This window comes from Microtus oregoni, unplaced genomic scaffold (genome assembly GCF_018167655.1).
Source record: "Microtus oregoni isolate MIOR12 unplaced genomic scaffold, Mior012 000037F_ref0000500, whole genome shotgun sequence".
Taxonomy (NCBI): Eukaryota; Metazoa; Chordata; class Mammalia; order Rodentia; family Cricetidae; genus Microtus; species Microtus oregoni.
In genome coordinates, this window is record NW_024543096.1 from 6,529,597 (window position 1) to 6,552,899 (window position 23,303).

At 46.0% G+C, this 23,303-nt stretch overlaps 1 protein-coding gene across 1 annotated transcript in view; it reads left to right on the top strand.

Moving 5' to 3' along the window:
* Kif5c (kinesin family member 5C) overlaps window positions 1-23,303 on the top strand; it is a 153,463-nt gene that overhangs the window by 71,267 nt on the left and 58,893 nt on the right. Inside the window, exons 8-11 of the mRNA XM_041631405.1 lie at window positions 1,903-2,027; window positions 4,259-4,363; window positions 4,712-4,860; window positions 18,113-18,261. Of these exons, the coding sequence (XP_041487339.1) occupies window positions 1,903-2,027; window positions 4,259-4,363; window positions 4,712-4,860; window positions 18,113-18,261 (528 nt within the window). The remainder of the gene's footprint in view (window positions 1-1,902; window positions 2,028-4,258; window positions 4,364-4,711; window positions 4,861-18,112; window positions 18,262-23,303) is intronic.

A 23,303-nucleotide genomic window follows, 5' to 3' on the forward strand; every position in this document is an offset into this window, starting at 1 on the left:
TTTTCCCCTTGAGTCATCCCGTCAGCCCCCGTTTCTATTTCAGTGCGGCAAGTATATTTAACAGTGCTCTGGTGTTGGGTCCATTTGCTTTGTGGGCAACATCCTACCATCTGCCTCCACAACGCTTCCCAATCTTCCCCAGCGGAGACCTGAACTCAGGTTCTCATGCCAGTGCAGAGGGAGCTTTACTCTCTGTCCATCTCCGCAGCTCCCGTTTTACTTTTCGAGATCAGCTTGACTCTTCAGGATGTTGTGCGAATCTGTATGAATTTTAAAATTTTAGTATTGATTCTTCTATTTCTGTATACAATAATCATTGAGGTTGAGTTGCATTGAGTAGATTATTTTGGCTAATGTTTACATCTGTTTTTACGTGTATCCATGTGTGGTGTATGATAGCAGGATCCCATGCAGGCAGGTCCGTGTGCATGGTGTGTGTGTGTGTGTGTGTGTGTGTGTGTGTGTAGGCCTGAGGCTGATGTTGTTCAATCCTAATATTTTCTTTATCTTGAGGCAGCCTCTCTCACTGATCTGTTTCTGCCTTCCGGGGCTAGGATTGCAGATGGCTGCCAGGCCTGCCTAGCTTACCTGGGTTCTGGGACTCCAAACTCGCGACCTCATGCTCACACCGCAAACCTTTATCTTTTAAAGCCGTCTCCTCAACCCCGATTTTGATGCTTAACACTATTTAATCTTTTAATAAATTATCAGGGGACTCTATTTCCATTCATCTGTATCTGTTTTAACATCTTTTTGGTTTCTTGGGATTTTGTTTGTTTTTGTTTTATTTCGAGTCAGAGTTTCTTTATAGTTTCTCTGGGGCCTGTCCTGGAACTAGCTCTTGTAAACCAGGCTGGCTTCGAACTCTGTCTGCCTCTGCCTCCCAAGCGCTGGAATTAAAGGTGTGCACCACCATCACCCAGCTGTTTTAATATCTTTTAAGCAACATTTTGTAGCTTTTGTCTAAAAACCTATCATTTTCTTTAAATTTATTCTTAAGTATTTTGTCTTTTCTATTGTTATCATAAATAGATTATTGTCTGAATATTTCAGGTCAGGCATTGTTAGTAATATATAGAAACATAAATGCCCTTTACATGTTGACTTTGTAGCATGCAATGTTGCCAAATTTGTTTGTTATTTGTGGCTTTTTGGGGGGTGGGTTTTCTAGACAGAGATTCTCAGTGTAGCCCTGGCTGTCCTGGAACTCACCCTGTAGACCAGATTGTCCTTGAACTCAGAGACCTGCCTGCTTCTACTTCCCCGGTGCTGGGATTAAAGGCTCAGCATTTGGAATTTTTAAAATGGGATCCTCAGAATTTTTAGGAACAAGCTGATAAGATGTTGTTTGAGAGATGACAAAAGTTGAAATGGGACATTTGTGGGCTTTGGTGGAAAAGGTACCCTGACCTAATAAAGCACATTTAATCCCTGAGGCCTCTTTGTGGGTTATAGAGTTATGTGTCTTAATCTTCAAGTTTATGCTAGACCTGGTAATACAGGCTACACATATGAGTAGGAAGAACTGTATCAGACACTACACCATGGTACAGTCCGAGGGTTTCCATGGGACCGTCAGGGAAGCTGTGAGCTTCTTGGTGAGATTAGAGCATCATATGGGATACGGGGCTTCAGGCCGACTCTGGGCATCTATTACCTTAAACTGCTCACCAAGGTTAGGTTAATTCCTTTGTTACTTGAAGACATTGTAAACCTATCATCTCTGGAATGAGTGTCTTTTTTTTTCTTTTTCTGTTTTGAAAGAAGCGACAGTGGGTCCCAATACACTCGCCCGCAGAGAACTTCCACGGTGGGCCATGACTGGCTGCGGTTTGGAGAGCAGAGGTTGGCTACCTCTGCTCACGTGTTCTCTGTAGAGCAGTGAACCATTTTTCATTTCAGACATGAATGAACACAGCTCAAGGAGCCACAGCATCTTCCTGATTAACATTAAACAAGAGAATGTGGAGACAGAGAAAAAACTCAGTGGGAAGCTGTATTTGGTTGATTTGGCTGGGAGTGAAAAGGTAATTGGTTCTTATTTATATTATCTATAATTTCCCCATTATTTGCTCAAGTGTACAGTTGTATAATTTTTGTGCCTTTTACTCCTTTTTTTTTTTTTCAAAGAGATTTAAAATGTTGAGGCATGCAACTGTCAAGTTTTTCTCATTTCCTTTTCGGGTTCAAAAGTTCATTTGTGCTTAGTAGGGCCTGTGCGTTAAGAAGGTGTTAGTATGATTTCGCCTAGAAAGGCAACAGCTCAGAGGTGGGAGGGACACTCTTAGGATGGGGGAACCGTCTGTTGTATGGACTCCAGTAGGCTAGGAAGGGCTCTGCCTCTGGAGCATGGTGGTCCTGCTTCTGCAGCTTTGCCTTGCTAGCTAAGGAAAAGTCTGGAATCTTTTCCACCCAGTATTCCAGTTCTACTGGGAGCGGGTCTGAAGCCACAGTACCCTATGAGTGACATTGGTTCCTCCCGGTTAGGAAACTTTCTGTGATTTTGTTGTAACCCTCTTTACATACCTGTAGTCAATTCTGTGCCCCCAGGAACTGGCTAAGACCCTGTGTGTCCAGAATCACCATCTTCCCCTCCCCGCCCCCTCCACAGCCCCAGGGGATGGTCCCTCTGCCACAGTCTGGCAGGACACAACCCCTTTAGACAGCATCATAGAGCTAGTCCACACGCACAATGCCTCTTCCTGTGCTCGTCAGTGATGTCACCTGGATGTCCTCATCAGGCTCCCTGGCTGTCCAGGTGGTTGCCACTTACTGCCATTTACAGCCTCACACTGCTAAGTTCCTGAACGCTAGCTATGGCCACGAATATCCATGTAAGTCATGGCTGTTTGGATTGTCCTCAAATTTGCTTTTGTCCCAATGAGAAAAACCTTGGATATTCCTGGCTGGGCATCTCAAATGTTCTATGTGTGAGCTGGTTATGTTCCTGGTCACTCGCCTGGATGAAGGGAGCATCGTTCAGCTCTCTCCTGACCACTAACTTGACTGCCATGTCCGGCACAGGCCCATGCAGAGAGTCACGTGGAGACGGGTTATTTCGGACTGAAATACCCCGGACAACTGCCTCCTGCTGGTGGCTGGCACTTCTTCATGGCACTTACGAGCTATTTCAAGTGTCTCTCCTGTAGTTTTGTTGGTTCCTCTGTTTTCTTTTTCCCCAGATGACTCCGTATGTGTGGACTGTCTTAAGAACAGAGCTCTGGGCTTTAGTTCCCACCACCCCATGGGGCCATTCTTCCCTTAGGTTGGCCAAGTGACATCTCTGGAGCGCATTTTCCTTGCCTGTCAATGGAAGGTGATAGATAGCCCTACTCTGAATATTTCATGGAGTTAAGATGCTCAAATTAGAGATCATCTAAAAACTCCTGCAGTCGGCTGCTGCTTTTTGTGGCCCATCACTCCGTGATGTCTCTGTCTGCGAGCAAGCTGCCTTCTGCAGCTCCAGGATAGAAGAAGGCTGTCCTATTTTCAGAGGTCCCTCCCCGCCATAAGCATTTCCCTATGCCACTGGGGGCGGGGGGCTCTCCGTCAATATGTATTTGAAGTCCATCTTTGTTCAGTTTAAAGTTATTTCTCAGCTTTAATTTTTTTTCTTCTTAAAAAAAATGGCAGGTTTTATAAACCCCTCCACCTAGAGTAAAGGCTGTAAATGTGAGATTATCTGGACTAACGCAGTAGAGGTGGCACCGTGTGCGGAGGGCTGTAGGAGAAAAGCAAAGTTATAGAGCAGCACGCATCCCCTTGTCTTTTCAGACCTCCCTAAGTCTTTCACATTTTGAGATATCCTCCCTCCCTCCCTGAGCTCCCCCCTCGCTCCCTCCTTGCTCCAGAAGCAAATAGAGAAGGAATAGAGTCAGAGCACCGATTTCTCTGCCGGAAATTGGGCTCGTTAGTGTTTTCCTCCCTGTGCCCCATGGACCCCGTCTGACTGGGAGGCTGTGGTTTAGTCCCCCAGGACCCAGCTCACCGCAGTAACGGTACTCCAGGAGCCTGGTTTTCTTGGATGGATGTCCCCCGGGGAAGTATCTACAGTTCTCCCACTTGGGGCATTCCAGCCATTCCATTAAAACTCAATTGAGAGGAAAATGACAGCGGGAAAGATCAAATCCTCAGCTTCAGGCTCCAGGGACAGCAGGATCGTTGTGGTTCTTACGCTCATCCCCGGCTTCCCTCCATGAGTTTGCATTTTCTGCTCTCTGTTGCTCCTGGCCTCACTGCTGTTTCTATCCGCTCGTAGGTCAGCAAAACTGGTGCCGAGGGAGCTGTTCTTGATGAAGCTAAAAATATCAACAAGTCTTTGTCTGCTCTTGGAAATGTGATCTCTGCCTTGGCAGAAGGGACGGTAAGTAATCCTGTCGCCATCTATTAAATAGTTTTATGGGAAGCGGCCTTTGGGGTTTATGTGTTCTCTTTGCCACATACCCCAGCCATTCATTTGTTTTCCTCTTTGGAAGAGAGCAGAGGGATTCCTGGCTGGGGCGCTTGTTGCCGGGAGATCTGCTCCACTAGAAATTATGAACGGTGATGCTAAGTTCCAGTGATACGGGTCACAGAATGGACATTTCTTGGCAAGAGCCAAAGACCTGGCTGCAAATTCTTATTCCTCGTGTTTCTAAGTTTGGCTCACTTGCTTCTGTAGTTTTTCTTTGAATGAGCTGTCAAAACCAATCCTCCTTTTCTTCTTACCTAGAAAACACATGTGCCATACCGGGACAGCAAGATGACTCGGATTCTCCAGGACTCTCTGGGTGGGAACTGTAGGACCACAATTGTCATTTGCTGTTCTCCTTCAGTCTTCAATGAAGCCGAGACCAAGTCCACGCTGATGTTTGGACAGAGGTGCGTGGGGGGGGGTGTCTCAGAACCCATGCTCTGAACTAGGTTATGTCTTAGGTGTGGATGGCTTGGGGCAATGGTCAGAAGAGCAAATAATTATTACATTGCTTCTAGCAGATGATCTGTAAACTTGAGGTTTTATTGACTGGGGCTACAGGGATTATGTTTTCAGTAGTGGTCAGGAATGTGCCTGTTGGAAGAGTGATGTTGAACAAAACAAAACACCCAACTCGTTGGTGCAATAGCTTTTGCTCTTCATGGACTTGAAGCTAGGCCTTTAGCTCTATAGAATTTCACCTACATAAATCTGAAGGTTGATAACGATCTTTAAGTCTGGAATCTGGGATCCATTGCAAAGTTGCTCATAAAAAACAACCAGAGACTTAGATAAAGGACCAGGAGAGGCAAGAATAACAGAGGAAAGGAATCAGATGCATTGACTCCGAGGGTAGGAGGCCTGGGGTGTGTGGAGGAAAGGGGCGGAGGATGACCACCTTCTCGCTGTTTGAAAGGCCCGATTCAACATGCCCTGCCTCTGTGGACTTCAGCAGGTGGGCGAGGCTGAAGGGTTTGGTAATGAAAGCAATCTTCCCATGTGTGGGTGGGTTCTTACCTTCCTTGCCTTTCTTAACACACTCTTTTTACCCTACGGTGTCCTGCTGCCCACAGCTGACCTTCAGTCTTGTTTGCTTAGATTGCTAAACCCCGTCTTCTCAGCTGTGCTTTTGTCGGGGGGGGGGGGGGGGGGGGGAGGGGGTGGTTGATTTCCTAAGCCTGTAGTGTTGAGGTTTTGGATGATCTGAGTATCTTTGGTGTACACTGGGCTGAGCGGGAACAGATGTGGGCTCGCCTACCTTTGCTATGCTCAGTACTAGACAACTGATGAGCTGTGTCTGTGACCCTTACTGCCTTGGGTATCAGTGGGGTTCCTGGTGCTCCCTTGCTTGAGTCCTAGGAGTATGTGTTCAATGATCATTCCCAAGAAGTAGTTTCAGAGGGGGCAGATGGGGTGGGCATTCTCTATGGGAAGTTGTTACGTATTTGAACTGGATCACATCCCGGTCTTTTCCTGAACCTCCACAGAACATAGAATTATTCCGCTGTGGCACCTGTGGGCTCTCTAAACAATAACTTTGTTGAAATGTTGTAGGACTGGGTTGGGCTCCTTTGCTTCCTCCGAACTGACTTCCTTGATTAGGCTAACATTTGAGGCAGTGGCCTTGCAGTCGGGTGACACCTTTGTTTCCTGGCCATTGAGCCATTCTCTCCTTGACTTCGCTGAGCGTCACATCTCTTGGCTGTTGAGATTGAGTGGTTCCTTGCAAGAGCTTTTGGGAGGATGATTGAGCTTCTGGCATCATCGCTTTGACAATGTCTGGAACAGAGGAGGTTACTGATTTCAAGCTCACTTTCTTCGACCTTACACTCCAGCAGTATTGAGGGTTGGAAGGTCATAGTCATGGCTAAGACTAGCCTGGAAGTAAGGAACAGCCTTGTGATATAAGGGACTGATTTGAATGAAATAGAATTTCACTTCTGGAACTAATGGATAAAGAAGTACTGTAGGTAATTTAGGATTCTGGGAAATAAAATGTAACATCAAATATGTTTCCAGATGAAATAGTTGGTCAGACAGCAGACAGTACATTTGCCATTGGCATCTGCTTTCCAGCATGGGGAATATGCAGTAGGTGATTAATAAGAATATGTTTAGTGAACAAGACAGCAAGTGAGCCTCAAGTTCATGGTGCAGGGTTCTTGCTGTGCGGGGATCATCACAGTCCTACTGATCTGTCACTGACCTGGATCTAGTGATCAGGAATATGTGATAGTTTGTTCCTTTTCTCTCTATCTGCGTATTAAGTGGCCCTGTAAGGATAGTGGATTTTTCTGTGGGCCTTCTATCTGCTTTATTAATTATATTCATTGGACCCAATTACACAACAGACATGGGTCCGAACACCAGGTTAAATATTGGATCTGATCGCTAATAAGATTGAACTCAGAAACTTTGAACTCAGAGAAGCTGCCAGGTGTGTTCCAAGAGTCAGATAGCCAGCGTTCATTTTGCTCTTGTCGAAGAACCTTGAGCAGTGTAAGTTCTGCGATTCTCTCAAGGACACAAGGGAAGTATGTATGTTTCCTGGACTGGATAAACAGCAGCATGTGCTTTGAAACTGTACAAAGGCAACAGGGTCTACAGGTGCTGAGGGTACCCTGCAAAGAGCCTAGCCAGTTTTCCTTAAGATTCTAGGTTTAGTACTGGATTCAAACAAAAAGAATCCACACTGTCTAGGTCTTATTTGTTCAAGCTTGTCCCTTTAGCTCTCTGAGTGCCCAGCATTCCACCAGTGCAGAGGCAGACAATTCTACCTATGTGCCAGAGAACAGCAGGTAGTCCAGATACCTGAAAATCAAACGCCACATTAAAACATTTTGTGAATTTTTTTTTGTTTCTAGACTCCAGAATTTTATTCTTTAGCTTTCAATTACTCCTTCTGATGTTTTTCTTACATTTTTTCAAAAAAAGATATTTGTAACTTTCAGATGTGTGAACTCAAATCTGTAAGTCTGTTTAACGTGTCTTGATTTGGTTGGGGATGGGGTGAAGGAAAGAGGGCCTTGAGGGACCCACCAGTCAGTGCAGGAAGGCCTGAGTCAGTGTACCTTGGGCCAGCACTGATAATTTCGTCTGTTTGCATGTTGAATGTGAACGGGGATTGATACTTCAAGAAGCGTAATGGTCTTTGTGTCCTGGTGTGCACTGCTATTAAAGAAAAACCATGCCATCATTTGAATGAAGCTGCCTGCCATGGCAACAGCTGGATTCTGCAGAGACCGAAGAGTGTACGTGTAAAATTCATGGCACAACAGTGAACGGACAAATTACCCGCAGAGACAGAGCGAGCAGTTTGGCTAAGGCACACACTTCGGTGCACTTGACATAAACCAAGAATTAACTCACCTCTGATGGCGAGCCTGTTGCTGGCACACTGGTGGGAATGGAAGCTCTTACAGGAAGAGATACTATGTGGTGTAAGTTTAACTAAACGCCAGCTCTTCACTGGTCATCAGGGTTTTCATCCCTTCTCGTGGACGGCCCTTTCCCCCAGAAGCAGGGAGCCCTTTCCAGGCCTGGAGGGTGTGTTGGAGCAGAGGTGTGTTCTGAGGAAAGTGTAGGTGTTTATGCAGCAGCTGAGACGCAGGGCAGATCGGAAGTTGAGATGTGATGTTAATTTCACACCCAAATACATGACTAGGCTCTTTACTCAAACACCGATCTAGTTATTGCTCTGACAGTATTTTTTAGATGGTTGGTTAATGGTTGTACTCAGCTGACCAAGTCAAGTAGATGACCCTGGGCATGGTCCATCCTCTGACCATTCGGAGGCCTTGAAAACCAAAACCTGGGGTTTCCCAGGAAGAATCGAAGACCAGAATACACAGTTGCACCTGCATTTCCAGCTGGCAGCTTGGACCTGACTTAGCTTTGATGGCCCCCACAGACAGACACACGAGCCAGTTTCCTTAGAAAACTAAAAGAAGAATCTGTTGTATGTCTGTTGGGGTCTATAGCCCTATCCCTCTGTTTCCTTGATAACCCCTGACAGATGGAGATAGATACCAGGACGACCCTCCTGCCCTCCGCAGAGGGCCCTGCTGTCTCCCTCATTCTCTCCTCTTTCTTCCTCCTTTCCTCTTTCCCAACACTTACTGTATAAAGCATGAATTACAGAATTTTATATGCATGAAAGTGTGGGGTTTTCCAGAGCTCCCTTATTCAAGTACCAGCATTTTCTGGAACACCTGGAGAGCAAAGGAAGATGCTGAAGCTAGCAGCACCAAGAACCTGCATCCTCAGCTCTTTAAGGAGGCCAAGAGTGGTCAGAAAGACTCTAAAGATAGCCAGTGTGCTTGTAGTTCAGAAACGTTGCCAGGGAATGTAAGTAGAAGTGATCAATGAAGAACCCGGCAAAGACTACACCCTGAGACTTGGCAGGGTGTAGAGCCAGCCTGGCCACTGACTGGCAGTCTTCTCCGATGCGTGAAAAGCTTTCTTCAAGTGCGCACGATGGAGACGTCTTCAGTGTCAGGTGCGGGTGCTCAGCCTCAGCTGTTGAAGTAGACGTGCTTACTCCTCTCAGAGCCTGAGAGTGTGCCTCTTCATGGGTGAACTGGACCCTCGGGGACGGGAGGGTTTGGGGGGGGGGGTGCTGGGAATTCGATGGTGCTTGAGAGTGGAAGGTGGCTGTCTTCTTTGCATTCTGGGGAGACTCTTTAAAGAGAACCATCTCAGTGTTTGCATCCAGGTGAAAGTGTGCCGCATTCCCAGATCACTGCTGCTTTCCCTGAAGCGTTAGCTTCAAGGGCCTTTGAAAGAAACTTGGCCTCATTCCTCCCTGGAGGGAGATGAGATCTGATACCCAGCAAACCCAGATGACACATGACTGAAGTGGTATTTGAATCTCTGTAGCAAGGCAATGCAAGACAAACTGTAAAACAGACACCATAGACATTCATACAGTGGGCTTTGTGTTGCCAAGTGGATCTTCTTTTAGGGCAGAACTAACACTGAATATGGCTTTTTCCCCCAAGGAGCTATGGTTAGGAGTTTGTTCAGGGCTGACTGGGGTTCCAGCTGTAAACAGGCAAATGTGTCAGCACACATTAGGGTCAATCACAGGCTCTTGCAGTTTCAGTGGTAAATAGCTCGGATACAGCTCTGGAAGGCCACTGGCGTGTTCCCCTGTGTCACAGAGATAGCATCCCCATCTGATCTGGCTGCACTTTGCTCCTTTTGCCATGATGTTTGCATAACAACAACCTATCATGTGAGACTATGTCACCCTCGTGAGGTCTAATCCATCTTACGTGTATAAACACACTCTGTGATGCTGGCACAATGCTTCCTGAGGGATTTCTGAATAAACCCTATTTTGAAGCAATGTATGACTGTTAGGCTTTAGACAAAATGATAAAACTGGCCTTAAGATTCTTCCTGTCTTAGTCGGTTCGTGTGTGGCTGTGAACTAACTGAAATTCTCTTGCAAGCTAAGGTGAGCAGAAAAGGCACGTATCTGTTTCTGTACTGTGTTCCAAGGCATGGGTGCCAGGATCCATGTTGATTTACTATGTCTAAGTCTCCATGTAATGCTCTGTAGTGTGATTCTAGGCAATAAATAAGTGGGATTAAAAAACAACAACAATAAAATATAAAAGATCCAGGAAGTGAAAGCCTTTTGACAGTCTCTAAAGTAAATGAAAAGGAGGATCGTTCTTGAGTATGTTTGAGGAGAGGGTTTATTGTAGATATGAGGGAGAGTTCAGCCAGAGGCATCTGGAAGGGTCCAGACTGAACTAGGTCATGAGAAAAGAGGTGGGGATTGAGGAGGTGGGAATGGAAAGAGAGGAAGAGAAGAGGAGAGAGGGCAAGAGGGGAGCCAAGGACCAAGAGTGTGTGGCCAAAATGGCAAGTTTATACTGAAAGAAGGTGGGTGAAGGGAAGGGCAGCCCTTGAGCTGAAGATGTTAGGTAGGAGACAGGATGAGACATGGTGGGATGAGCCACAGGTCCTGAGTGAGCCTGGGTTTCTTTGGGATCTGACATGTGTACAGGGCAAAACCATTTTGCATGGGGCCTGCCGTGGCACTTGGCTGATATACCCAGTGACACTCCATTGGAGGAAACTGATTTTCCCAATCTTAGCAGGCATCAATTGCAAATAGCTTCTTGGTTAGGGGTGGGACTTTATGTCCATCTCCCCTTTCCTCTGTGCCAAGACTCTGTGTGGTCTGAACCCATGCAGGGCTTGTGTGTGCAGTCACAGGCTCTGTGAGCTCATCTGTGCATCAACCATGTTGTATCCGGAAGACTCCGTCTTTTGGATGCTATCTTGTTTTTGTTTTGTTTTGGCATTTTTATATATTTTTGGGGTTTATTTTGAGGTTTTACTTTTGAAATTATAATCACATCATTTCTTCCTTTCCCTTTTTCTCCCTTCAAACTCCAGTGAACCTTCCTTGTTCTCTTTCAAGGTCATGTTAATGACTGTTACATAAAATCCATAAAAGTTAAAAAAAAGAGTCTCTTGAAAAAAAAAGATTTATTTTCAGTCATAATAATGATAGTCCACATCTTTAATCCCAGCTCTCAGAGGCAGACGCAGGCAAATCTCTGAACCTGAGGCCAATCTAGTCGACTTGGTGAGTTCCAGGACAGTCAGAGCTACATAGAGAGAGCCAGGATAGGTTTGTATACAGCATGCATGCCTGGTGCCCAAGAGGACCAGAAGAGGGCATTGGATCCCCTGAACTAGAGTGACAGACGGCCAAGAGTCATCATATAGGTGCTGGGAACCGAACTTGGGTCCTCTGCAGGAGCAGGAAGTGCTTTCTCCTGAGTCATTGCTTTAGCCAGCCCAGGGCTCTGATGTGGGTTTTACCTTGTTTTGATTGCTTTTTATTTATTGGCTTTATAATTTTTTCACACAATATATGTTGATCATCTTTCCCCTTCCCCAACTCCTCTTAGATCCCCCCCACCTTCCTACCCATTCGACTTCATTCTTTGTCTCTCAAGGCCTTGAGGCCTCAACTCTACGTGAAAAACTACAGGCAACTAAGGAGTGCTGAGCATGGGAGAATCAGTCTTCTCTGAGGAGATCACAACGATTGTTTATCTGACACCAAATGGTCAGCCCTGACAACATGCATGTGAATAACGTTACACAGACAGCATAGTCTGTGTTTAGAAACAGATACGTGGATTTTCCATCATGCATTCCGATTCCACTCATCTCTGCCCTTGCAACCCTTCCCCTCAAAACAAACTCAAAAAACGAACAAAACAAAACATAGCAAACAGAAAAGAAGAGAGAGAGAGAGAGAGAGAGAGAGAGAGAGAGAGAGAGAGAGAATCTTGCTGTGGGAGCTGTGGTGTGGCCCGCTGAGTCACATGTTTACTCTATAGTTCATCCACCATTACTAACAAGTGTCCATTGCCACAAGTCATTGGGCTGCCCAAGGCCTTTGGCTTCTGCTACACCACTGATCTCACCAGGGCTTCTCCTGGACATCCTGTTGTCCTGGATGATGGAGATCCTGCTGTCTCTCATTGTCACTACACAGACGAGCTCTCCAGTGCTGCCTGGGCTACCTCATCCAGCGTAGCCTACAGCAATGGGGCCCGTTCTCCTGCTTCAGGTCTTCAAATCTGGGTCACCCACACTCACACCACCAGGGTCAAGGTACAGGGCCCTCTCTCACAATTGTTGTAGGGGGCATATAGGGAGGTCAGCTCTTCTCTTAACCCAATAGCCCACTTAGTTGTATAAACACACTCCAAGATCCCACTATGTAGCCTAGAGCGGTGGCGCATAGCTGGGCATGCGTGGGGGGAAAGGCTGTCAGCACAGCTAAAGGCAGGGACCGGTGATCATTGGGTTTACTCAGCTCAGATATGCTGGAGTTCGTGGGGAAGGACAGAGAGATTGCTGCTATCCCACATTGCTTTACTTCTGGTCTCTTAGGAGAAGGAGCACTGAGAACCTTTTATTCGCCCTTCAGGATTGATTCCAGCCGTCCTAGGCAGGAGAATATTTGTTCTATTAAGAAAAACCCTCTGGGCACAGAAATTCAATTTCTTTTTTAGTATTTGTGGTTTGTTCCACAGTGTGGAAATGCTTGTATCTGATGTGTTTCCTTTCCTTTTAAAAATTATATTTGGATTAATTCCTTAAGAATGTCACACAATGTATTTTGATCCTATTCACTTTCCATTCTTCCCCTAATTCTTCTCAGATCCACCCCTCACCCCCAACTCCTCCCAACTTTGTGTCCTCTTTTTTTTTTTTAAAATAACTTGAAGGATCCAATTTGTGCTGCATACACACACACACACACACACACACACACACACACACACACACACTCTTATATGTATTTATGGGTGGTGTATAGTAGACCTACCAGGGCCACATCCTTGGAGAATTCAACTGTCACTCTCCAGAAGCCATCAGCTGTCAGAAGCCCCTCAGTTAATGATAGGGCCTGGCTTGTGAGGTGGGTCTCTTCTTCCGTGCTAGGATGCTGTTCTTATGCAGGTCTTGTGAAGGCCATAGCTGCAGTGAGCTCATGGACTCAGCAGTCTTGTCCTGTCTGGAAGACGGTGTCTCTCATGCCGGCCCCAATCTCTTGCTCTTAGAATATTTCCACCACTTCTTTTGTGATGGTCCTTGAACCTAAGTGTGAGGGTCATATACATATACCATTAGTGGGTGAGAGTGTCATAGACACACTTTGCGCTTTGAACAGTTAGGAGTCTCTGGGTTAACCACTGTCCACGCAACCTTTGTGTTTCTTTAAATGTCTCTCATGAGGACAGAGAGCAGCACTATTTAATGTATAGGCACAGGGATATAAGTTTAGAGATCAGTTTGATACTACGTCTGTTTAGCAAAATGATAACAGTAGGTCACCCCTGGGACATGTGTGCTCCCCAAGCATGGGTTCTTGGCCAGATTCATAGTGCCAGGTATATGTTTTCTCCTGTGGAACAGACTTCGAATTCAATCAGACATCAGTTAATTACGCCCAGATCGTTCATGCCACCGTTGTACCAGTTGGCATATTCACAGCACTGGTCATTGTGGTGTTCACAGCTGGGAAGGCTACTGATGCCTTCACACCCCCAGCAGCCTACATAGCACCTTCCTCTCCTGCAAAATGGAGCCAGCAGAAAGGAAGCCTCTTGGTCCTATTTGACCAAAGTGTGTGGTATCTTCAGCAACAGGGTCTTATCCCCAAGTTCTGGTGGCCAACCAAGGCCAGTGGTAGTAGACTGTGTTGTTTCTGGAGAGGTCTCTGGGTTACCCCTACCTGCATAACTCAATGGAAGGCAGCCCATGTCTGACATGAGGCTTTGTGTTTGGCATCCTATGGCCCATAAGAAGAGAGTTAGCTTTGTGTAGGGCAACTCCAATTAAACTCTTTTATATGAATACGTGTATATACTTAGGAAGCTTCTAAAATAGGCTTCCATATAGCTTTTCTAAACATCCTTAGAGTTAATTATCCTTCCTCCTCTACCTTTCTCTCCCATTCAAACACAGGTGATATGGAAGGCGAGGGAGGTTTAGGTGGGAGTGTGTTGCTTTCTATATAAGTTTACTTCTGCAGCTCATTTTTATCGGATATAGCATGCATATAGTAAAATGCATAAGCTTAATGTGAACAACTTATAAGCATTTACAAATGCACAGAAACATGTAACCACCTCCCACTGCCTTTAGAAGCCTTCCTCTTGCACCCGCTTAGCCAGTGCTATGTGCACAACAGTAGGCACCATCCAGACTTCAGTCTGCATGGATTGGAATTGCAGGCCTTTGAACCTCACGTGCATAAGACCACACAGTACTGTTTTCATTCAGCCCCTTTTTCGTATCATTGTATCTGGGGAACTCATTCACAGTGTCTGGGTGTAGCAGTTTTGTGTATAGTTATATAGTATCCTATTGAATGTATTTATTGTATTGTTGATAAGTGTTTTGGGCTGCTTTCAGTTAGGGGTTCTTATCAATATTACAGGTATCTGCTGCCTGTGTCCCTATTATCTGTTAGGTAAGAATAGATATGGGTCATAGGGTGTGGCATATAGTTTTAGTCTGCCTTACAAACCAAGTTTCTAAAATTATAGTAACAATTTATACTCATAGTAGATCGCCAGAGGTAAAATCATTGTTCTTTCTCATGAATTAGCTCTTCTGTTGGGCATGGAAAGATATCTTGTTGCCGTTTTAATTGCATTTCCCAGTGGTTAAGGACATCTGGTATTCTCTTTGCAGTGTTTAATGGCACTCCTTTTGGGAACTGCCCATTCTAGTCTTTGCCTGTTTTTTTCTTTTTTACTTCTTGGTTTATAGGAGTTCCTCCAGATAACTCTGTTGTCTGTATGTAGTTCAGGGTCTTCTCCTATTTTATGACTTGCCTTTTAACTCTCTTAATGGTTTTTAGTGAGGGAAATTTTAAATTTGATAGTTGATTTTTTCCCTTTTATGTTGTAGTCAAGAAATCTTCATCTAACACAGGTCTTGAGCACATCCTCTGTATTTCCTTTTAGACATTTTACTGCTTTACCCTGTGATCCACCTGGGATAGGATTCTTAAGCGGAACTGGAGTTTTATTGCCATAAATCAAAGGACTATAGTTCTGCTCTGTGAGCGCTTCCTGTAGATCAGATGGCAGTGGTGCACAGCTGGGCAGTGTGTGCACTTCTCGTAGATCAGATGGCAGTGGTGTACAGCTGGGTGGTGTGTGCACTTCCTATAGATCAGATGGCAGTGGTGCACAGCTGGGTGGTGTGTGCACGTCCTATAGATCAGATGGCAGTGGTGCACAGCTGGGCAGTGTGTGCACTTCCTATAGATCAGATGGCAGTGGTGCACAGCTGGGTAGTGTGTGCACCTCCTATAGATCAGATGGCAGTGGTGCACAGCTGGGTGGTGTGTGCACTTCCCTTAGATCAGATGGCAGTGGTGCACAGCTGGGTGGTGTGTGCACTTCCTATAGATCAGATGGCAGTGGTGCACAGCTGGGTGGTGTGTGCACTTCCTATAGATCAGATGGCAGTGGTGCACAGCTGGGTGGTGTGTGCACTTCCTATAGATCAGATGGCAGTGGTGCAGAGCTGGGTGGTGTCAGGCCAGTAAGGAAAAAACATGGGTAGGTGATCAAAAAGGACAGAGGGAATGAATGCCAGGTATTTATTTCCCTGAAGACTCATTTGGGGCTGGATTGCCCAAGACCCCAGGCTGTTATGGCTCCCACAAGCAAATTATCTCATCTAGTTCTCTTTTTGAGGCTTCTCTCATGTCTTCTAATAATGGCGCTACATTGCCGATGTTTCTCTGCACCCTTCTGTACTTTTGTTAATTTCTGCATATTGTGCAAGATGTGTGGGTCATCTCTGCATTGTCAAGACTCTGCTTACTCCAGAAACAGAAGAAAAAGAATGTTCGGGGCAGCTCAGAAACCAGAATCAGTTGTCCTGCAAAAACCTTGATAGGTCTGCTTAAAGAATGTACCCCTGACTAACTCTGCCTGGGGACAGCACAGGGGCTCCATCTTTTCTCCTCTGGTACCATTGGGGCCATCTGGGGACTGTTTATGACTTAAGTAAAATTGGGAGTCTTAAAGTATATCCCTCAATGACAGCAGGCATTTTAGCTATGAACGATCTTTTTCACTTTGTGCCTTGAGTTGATCGCGGAACGGGCGCTGCTGTGCCTGTGCTTGTATTTCAGCCGCAGCACCGCCGGAGGATGCTGGGAGGCGGGGTGAGAACGGCAGACAGCAACATAGTAACATAGTAATAAAATTACTGCTCTTGAAGAATTAGAGCTGAGACAGTTCCGGAGAGAGCAGCCTCAAGCTACGGCAAATGAGAATGATCCTAATTCTTTAGTGAGTCCAACACTGAAGTGGTTTAACTCCTCTTTCAACAGTCGGGCTATTTAGTTTTCTGCTTCCAGAATTAATTTTGGAACGACATCTGTAGAACTGCAAAGGACTGTTGAGTTTCTTGCACCAAAATAGAAATCAGGTCCCGAATGTCATTTGATGACAACGGTAATTAACCTGGATGACACATCCGCCGTACCGGTAAACATGACAGCCCCAGAACTGTTTGGAGATTAAAGTGAGAATGTCAATAGCAAGTACGAGAACATCATATATTTTCACACGAGCTTTCCCTGCCTAACAAGTAAGTAGCAAACGGACTCCTACCCGAGGAACCCACTTTTTCTAGGATGTGGCTAAACCTGTCCATTTCTGTGCCGACCTAGGTGAGCCGAGTCTTTTGTTTAATCTCACCTAGTACAGATGCTGGTGTTTGTCTTTTCTTCCCAGCTTGTCCTTTCACTAGCTGTCCAGCTGCTGTGCACAGGGCATGATACCCCCTCGGCCCCGTGCCCTAGGAGATCATGAAAAACAGTGCCCGTGTTGCATGCCTGCCATGCATTATTTTTGCTAAAAACATTCTAATTTTGGAAAATACAAATGTTAAAAATCCCAAACTCTGGCTATTTTTAAACCAAGAGATGATTTGAGAACAAGCGGCCCTTTACTCTAGCGTGGTGATCCTCACCTTTGATGAAGGGATGAGTAGGAAACCATGGCGTCCACCAGTCAGCCTCCCTCACTATGTGGCCCACCTGCTCTATAGCCATGTGTGGGCATGTGCCCAGCACTTTGGTTCTAGGCACCAATAACAAATCAGAGAAGTAACTGATTGCTCAGTTTTGTCACTGACATAAGAAACCCCAAGCTCTAAGGGACTGGGAACCTTGCCCATCTGTCTTGGTATGTCTCTAGTGTTTGAGAAATGCTTATTGAATTAAATGGGAATTCTGTTTAGAAGATGAACTCAGCAGTGGTCTGTGGGATGCATAAAGGAACATGCTGAACACTGGGATAAGCCTATAACCTTCGGGCTGAAAACAGAGGAACTTAGACAAGACGGGACCCTGAGACACAGTTGGAATAGAAGTCCATTGGATTGAAAGGCTGATGGAATGTGAAGGAGAAAAGGACAGGATGGTTTTGGAGCCTCAAAGAGTGACAGTGTGAGGCTGGAGAGATGGCTCAGCAGCTAAGAGTGCTTTTAGTTCTGTCATGAGGACCAGTGTTCAGGCCTTGGTACCCATAATGCCAGCTCCCAGGGATCCAATGCCTTCTTCTGGCCTCTAAGGGAGCATGCACACACACACACACACACACACACACACACACGCACGCACGTGTACACATCTACACATACTCTCACAGACACGCATACACAGAAACATACACACATACTAAAAAAATTTTTTTTTAAATGAAGTAGCAGTGCTATTGACCCAGCTTTGAGGGTTGTTAGGTAGATGTTACAGGAAGTCTCTGCTATCCCAGTTCATTTTTGAATATGAAGGGAAGGGGCTGGAGAGATGGCTCAGAGGTTAAGAGCATTGCCTGCTCTTCCAAAGGTCCTGAGTTCAATTCCCAGCAACCACATGGTGGCTCACAGCCATCTGTGATGGGGTCTGGTGCCCTCTGCTGGCCTGCAGGCATACACACAGACAGAATATTGTATACATAATAAATAAATAAATAAATAAATAAATATAAAAAATATGAATGGAATCTGGGGCTTGATTATACAAAATCAGTAAGTGCTAATGGCTGTTCCCAGAACTGATTCCTTGTGTTTTAACCCCAGAGCGAAGACCATCAAGAACACGGTGTCTGTGAACTTGGAGCTAACAGCAGAAGAATGGAAGAAGAAATATGAGAAGGAGAAAGAGAAGAACAAGGCCCTGAAGAGTGTCATCCAGCATCTGGAGATGGAGCTGAACAGGTGGAGGAATGGTGAGAATGAACGGTGCGGGGCTGAGGCAGGGGCATGCGCCGTCTCCTTTCTGCGACTGTTGCATCCTGGAAGCCTCCCAAGGAAGGCGGTGATTGTGGAATTCAAGCATTTCCCATTTCTGTGATTACAAGAGTATTATTATTTTGTTTTGCTAATATGTTTTATTATTCCTTGGCACCGTGCCGTGTCTCGTTCCATCTTGCAGTCTATACAGTGTGTGTGTGTGTGTGTGTGTGTGTGTGTGTATGATATAGTATATGATATAGCCTATACACACCTATACAGTGGTGTGGGCAAGGTGGCCTGAGCCAATCTCTCTGTGTATGGAGGGTTTCACATGTATCGGGAGGGTATACATGTATTGGGAGGTGTGTGTGTGTGTGTGTGTGTGTGTGTGTGTGTATAGAACATGTGTGAGGGCTCATGTGTTTACTACACATATATGTGGAAACTAGAGGACAGCTATGGGTGTTCTACCCAGGAGGACTTTGAGACAGGGTCTAGACTAGTGAACGAGCCCCCACGGACCAGATGTCCACACCTCCCCAGCTCTGGGATTCTGAGCTCTTGCTACCATGCCTGATATTTTTATGTGCGTTATTGAGATGGAATTCAGGTCCTTGTGTTGAGCATCAAGCACTTGCTTGAGAGTGCAGTTCCCCAGTTGACCTGAACCTATTCCCAGTGCTCTGCTTTCTGTACGTTACTGTCCTGCATTCTCGGGGATCCTGGATTGATGTTTACGGGACGAGGTCTGAGAGTTTGTTTGGACTCAAACAGATTGCTTTGACTAAATGAAAAAGTAGGATTTGCTTCATTCAGTCTTGCTATTTCTTTGGGGTTAAAAGTCACCTCCGGCAAGTACTTGTCTTTTCTAACCTGACTCTGTCAAGTTGTTCTGAGTAAAAGAGAGAAGGCTAAAGAAACTGTTCTAAAATGGACTCTGACAGGCTTGCTTCATGACTAGCTTCCCCCCTTTGTGAACAGTCTCTTTGGTTTGTTCTATAGGAGAAAATATCTCAGAGAGCTGGCGTGCCATGGGTGGGTGGATTGTGGGAGAGGTGTTAGGAGTGCCTTCCAGATCCCAGGGCAGACAGATTATTTTGGTGACTTCAGCATTATGACAGAGCTCAGAAGGTAGTGGTCTGTTTTAATCTGGGAGCAAGGCAGGTTGGAGCCGCGTGTCAGAGGATGGGAAAAGCTGGCAGTCATTTTTTCCTCAGATCCTTTGCTTCCCTGGGGTGTGTGTATTTCAGCAGCTCCTGCAGCCTGTAGTGCCCTGAGGGTGGGAGCCTGGGAGCTGCTGAACACACCTGGACGTAGCTCGCCTCTTTGCAACCGCGCAGTGAGCCGGAAGTTGATTGCTGGTGGTGGTGTTTGCTGCTGCATCTTGCTAGCAAGGATTCGGTGTCAGCGGGCTGCTTATTTAATTCAGAAGCAGTTACGTGGCAAACAAGAATTCAAGAGAGGATCAGAAATTGACCCAGTAGCCTAAATAACAGGATTTTCCTCTTTTCAGAAGCATTTCTAGCTACACATGTGTTTCAAAAGCTGCTAAAATAATTGAATAACTCAGCACCTGTGCTGGGTGACAATTCCACGCAGATTGGCAGGGGCAGAAAAGTGGAAAGTGTAGAAAACAGGGTAGGCGGAGGCTCTAGGGAGCTTTGCTGTATTGCTAGAATCCTTTGGGGTCACTTTCCAGTGGGATGCCTGGGCCATTTAGTAAAGCCCTCGGTGAAGGGTTGGCCCACTGGCCTTAGAAGCGTTGTGAATTGAGCATTTCCCATCTCTTGCCTAACATCCGGTGGCACCCTGTGGAACCTGCCCTGCCTCTTTTGCCTGGTTTCCTGCATGCCTAACATTTCTTTGGCATCCTGTATCCCACTCTTGGCCCCGGGCATATGCCATCCCTTTAACTGGTCGTCCCACTTCATCGGCATTGTATGTCTTTAAAAAGTACGATTTTCTGTGTTGATTGTTGGGAACCTACATAAACCTTTAAGCTACATAATTTGAGGAAAGTAAGGCATAGATCTGGCCTTCTGGAGTTCAGGGACTTCCTGATCTTTCGGTAGTGGTTGAAGGCCCAGGGGGAGGCAAGGCCCCGATAGTGATAGTGGAGAGAAGAGAGGAAGCGGAGATTGACGGAGCCCCACAGCCTATGGCCTTGTAACCACTGGCCAGCTGAGATGGGAGAATGTTCTGCAGACACCCTTGTTAATATTTGTATTGTAGAAGAGACTTTTTTTTTCCTTTGGACACAGTGGTCTTTTAAGTGCAGAGAACCTCACCTGATAGAGACTATAGGTGGAAGTAAGACTATAGGTGGAACTCTGTATAGGTGGAACTACTATAGGGGAGCGTAGTGAGGCCGAGTAAGGAGACTGGAGTGGTCCTTGGATGAAGGCGAGGTGCTGTGTCACTGATCAACTGCGCAGCACGTGATATGTTGGCGTGTACCACATGCATAACAAACCAGGGCCAGGTTTGTTCTCCTCTCAAGGGTTAATGGCCCCTTGGTCTCTGGGAGAGCTGTAATTCTTTTTGTGTGTGACAAAGTTTTTTTGTGTAACAGCCCTGGCTGTCCTGAATCTCACTATGTAGACCAGGCTGGCCTCGAACACACAGAGATTTGCCTGCCTCTGTTGCCTGAGTGCTGGGATTAAGGCAAGAGTCACCAACCATCTAGTGAGAGCTATTCTTTCTTTTCTTTTCTTTTTCTTTTTTTTTTTTTTTTTGGTTTTTGGGGGCAGGGTTTCTATGTAGCTTTGGAGCCTGTCCTGGAAGAGAGCTGTAATCTTAACCCAAGTCCAGTCCCTTCCATTATCGGTGCTGCCTACACATAAAGCAAGCACTAGCGATTGCATACAGGTCAATGGGATGCGTGAGAAAGTGTCATCCCAGAGGGGGAGTGGGCTGAAAGCTCTTCGGTGCTGTCCTGCCCCAGTCCTTGTACTTGAGTCCTGAGGCTTGATAGACTTATAGAGGAAAAACTAGGGTGGAGACAGCGTCAGCTCTCTCAGCTCGAATCAGAGTAGCAGAATATTGTCGGGTCCTTTTGAAATATGGCACATGTGCATTGTGTTTAAACAGCTAGGAGGCAGCTATTTTATTTACTTCAACATTCTTTGGGTATTGATATCTCCACACTGAGATCCTAACAAGTTCTAGAAGCTGTGTCAATGTGTGCCTACCCCGGGAAAGGTATTTCTTTTCTTGCATGGTGCGCTTATACTGCAGAAGTTTCACTACTCTATTCCAGCTGTGAGAGAGTAAGGAAGACGTACGTGTGTGCAGATGTGCCTGAAAACTTTGGGGCTTTTGTCACTTGCTGCCATAGAGAATGCGGGGGCAATACAAGGCGGAGGAAATCAGTTGCCAATCAGATGCAGGCAGATGAATGAAGAAGTAAGGACACCTGTCTTACCCCGTTGGTAATGACAAGTGAAACAAGACATTGCCTAATAAAGAGGCATTCCCAGACAAGTAGCACTGAAAAGGCATAAAATCCTAACTACCTTATCACATGCCTAGAGGCTGCTCCAAGGTCTGAATCCTCCTACCTCCACCTGGACCAACTTTCAACCTCCGACGTTTGATTGACAGTATGCATTGAAAGTTTGTGTTCTTTCCAAAGTACATGTTGAAGCCACAGTTGCCACCGTGATGGTAATAGGAAGTGGTTTCTGTGGGAGTTGTCCTGGTTACGATTTCTACTGCTGTGATGAAACACCACAGCTGAAAGCTACGTGGGGAGGAGGGTTTATCGGGCTTACACTTCCATATTGTGGTCCTTCACTGAAGGAAGTCAGGGCAGGAACTCATACAAGGGCAGGATCCTATGCGAAGGCCATGGAGGGGAGCTGCTTACTGGCTTGTTGCCATGGCTTGTTCAGCCTGCTTTCTTATACAACCCAGGACCACCAGCCCAAAGGTGGCCCCGCCCACAACAGACTTGTTTCTCCCACATTAATTACTAATTAAGACAATAATTAAGATTAAATAAGGCCTGAAGCCAAGCTTATAGGGGCATTTTCTAAACTGAGGTTCCCATCTCTCAATTGACAAGTCTGTATCAAGTTGACATAAACCTAGCCAGCACGGGAGGTGATTATTTCTTGAGAATTAGTGCCTTATGTGATTCCCATGACACTGTGCTTCAAGAGATGTCGTCTGCAAACCTGGAAGAGCTCCCCCAATCCCATCCAAGGGCAGGGCTGTGTTGCCACTATGATCTCAGTCTTCCAACTTCTAAGTCATGGGAAATGTTTCTGCTGCTTAGAAGACCCCCACCTGGGGTACTTTGTCATAGTGCTCCAAGTGACAAAGATGGCAGCCCCTTCAGCATCGCAAGCTGTGCGGTTCTCTCCTGCATATACACATGGTTGGACCTTCGTTCTCAAAGGACCTGTGACGAGGAGCATATATTCTGCAAGTTCATTTTGGCATTGCTATTGAGGGATGCTAGCTCTGTGCACATGTATAGGGACCTAAGGAGAGGCCACACCTTCTTGTTGTTTTTTTTTTTTTTTTTTTTTTTTTTTTTTGTTGTTGTTGTTCTCTGTGGCCCAGGCTGGTCTAGAACTCAGATATCCACCTGCCTCTCACTCCTGAGTGCTGGGACTAAAGGTCTGCGCCACCTCTGCTTGGCCACATCGTTGTTGTTGTTGTTGTTAATTATTATTGATAATTAATTATTATTAACAAGAGAGAGTCACCTCCCTGCCATGACTTAATTCTCCAAGAAGCCACTTTCTTGTCCTCGGTTGTAAGTAGCAGCCGTGACGGACCCTGCCCAGCTTGCATAGAAAGCCAGCCTGGGAAGAATATAAAGGGCTCACAGAATCCGAAAAGCACCTGAGCACGAGACCGGCGTGGTGACGACAGGAGGACGGATTCTTTTCAGGGGTTCGTTTTCCACATCGCTTTGGAGATTTGGAGGACCAGGATGGAAGTGGGGCAATGTGCTGGGAAAGGCTTTGAGCTTCATCCCTGGGGTGAAAGGCGAGAATCCGCTCGGTGGATGGTGCTCCACCTC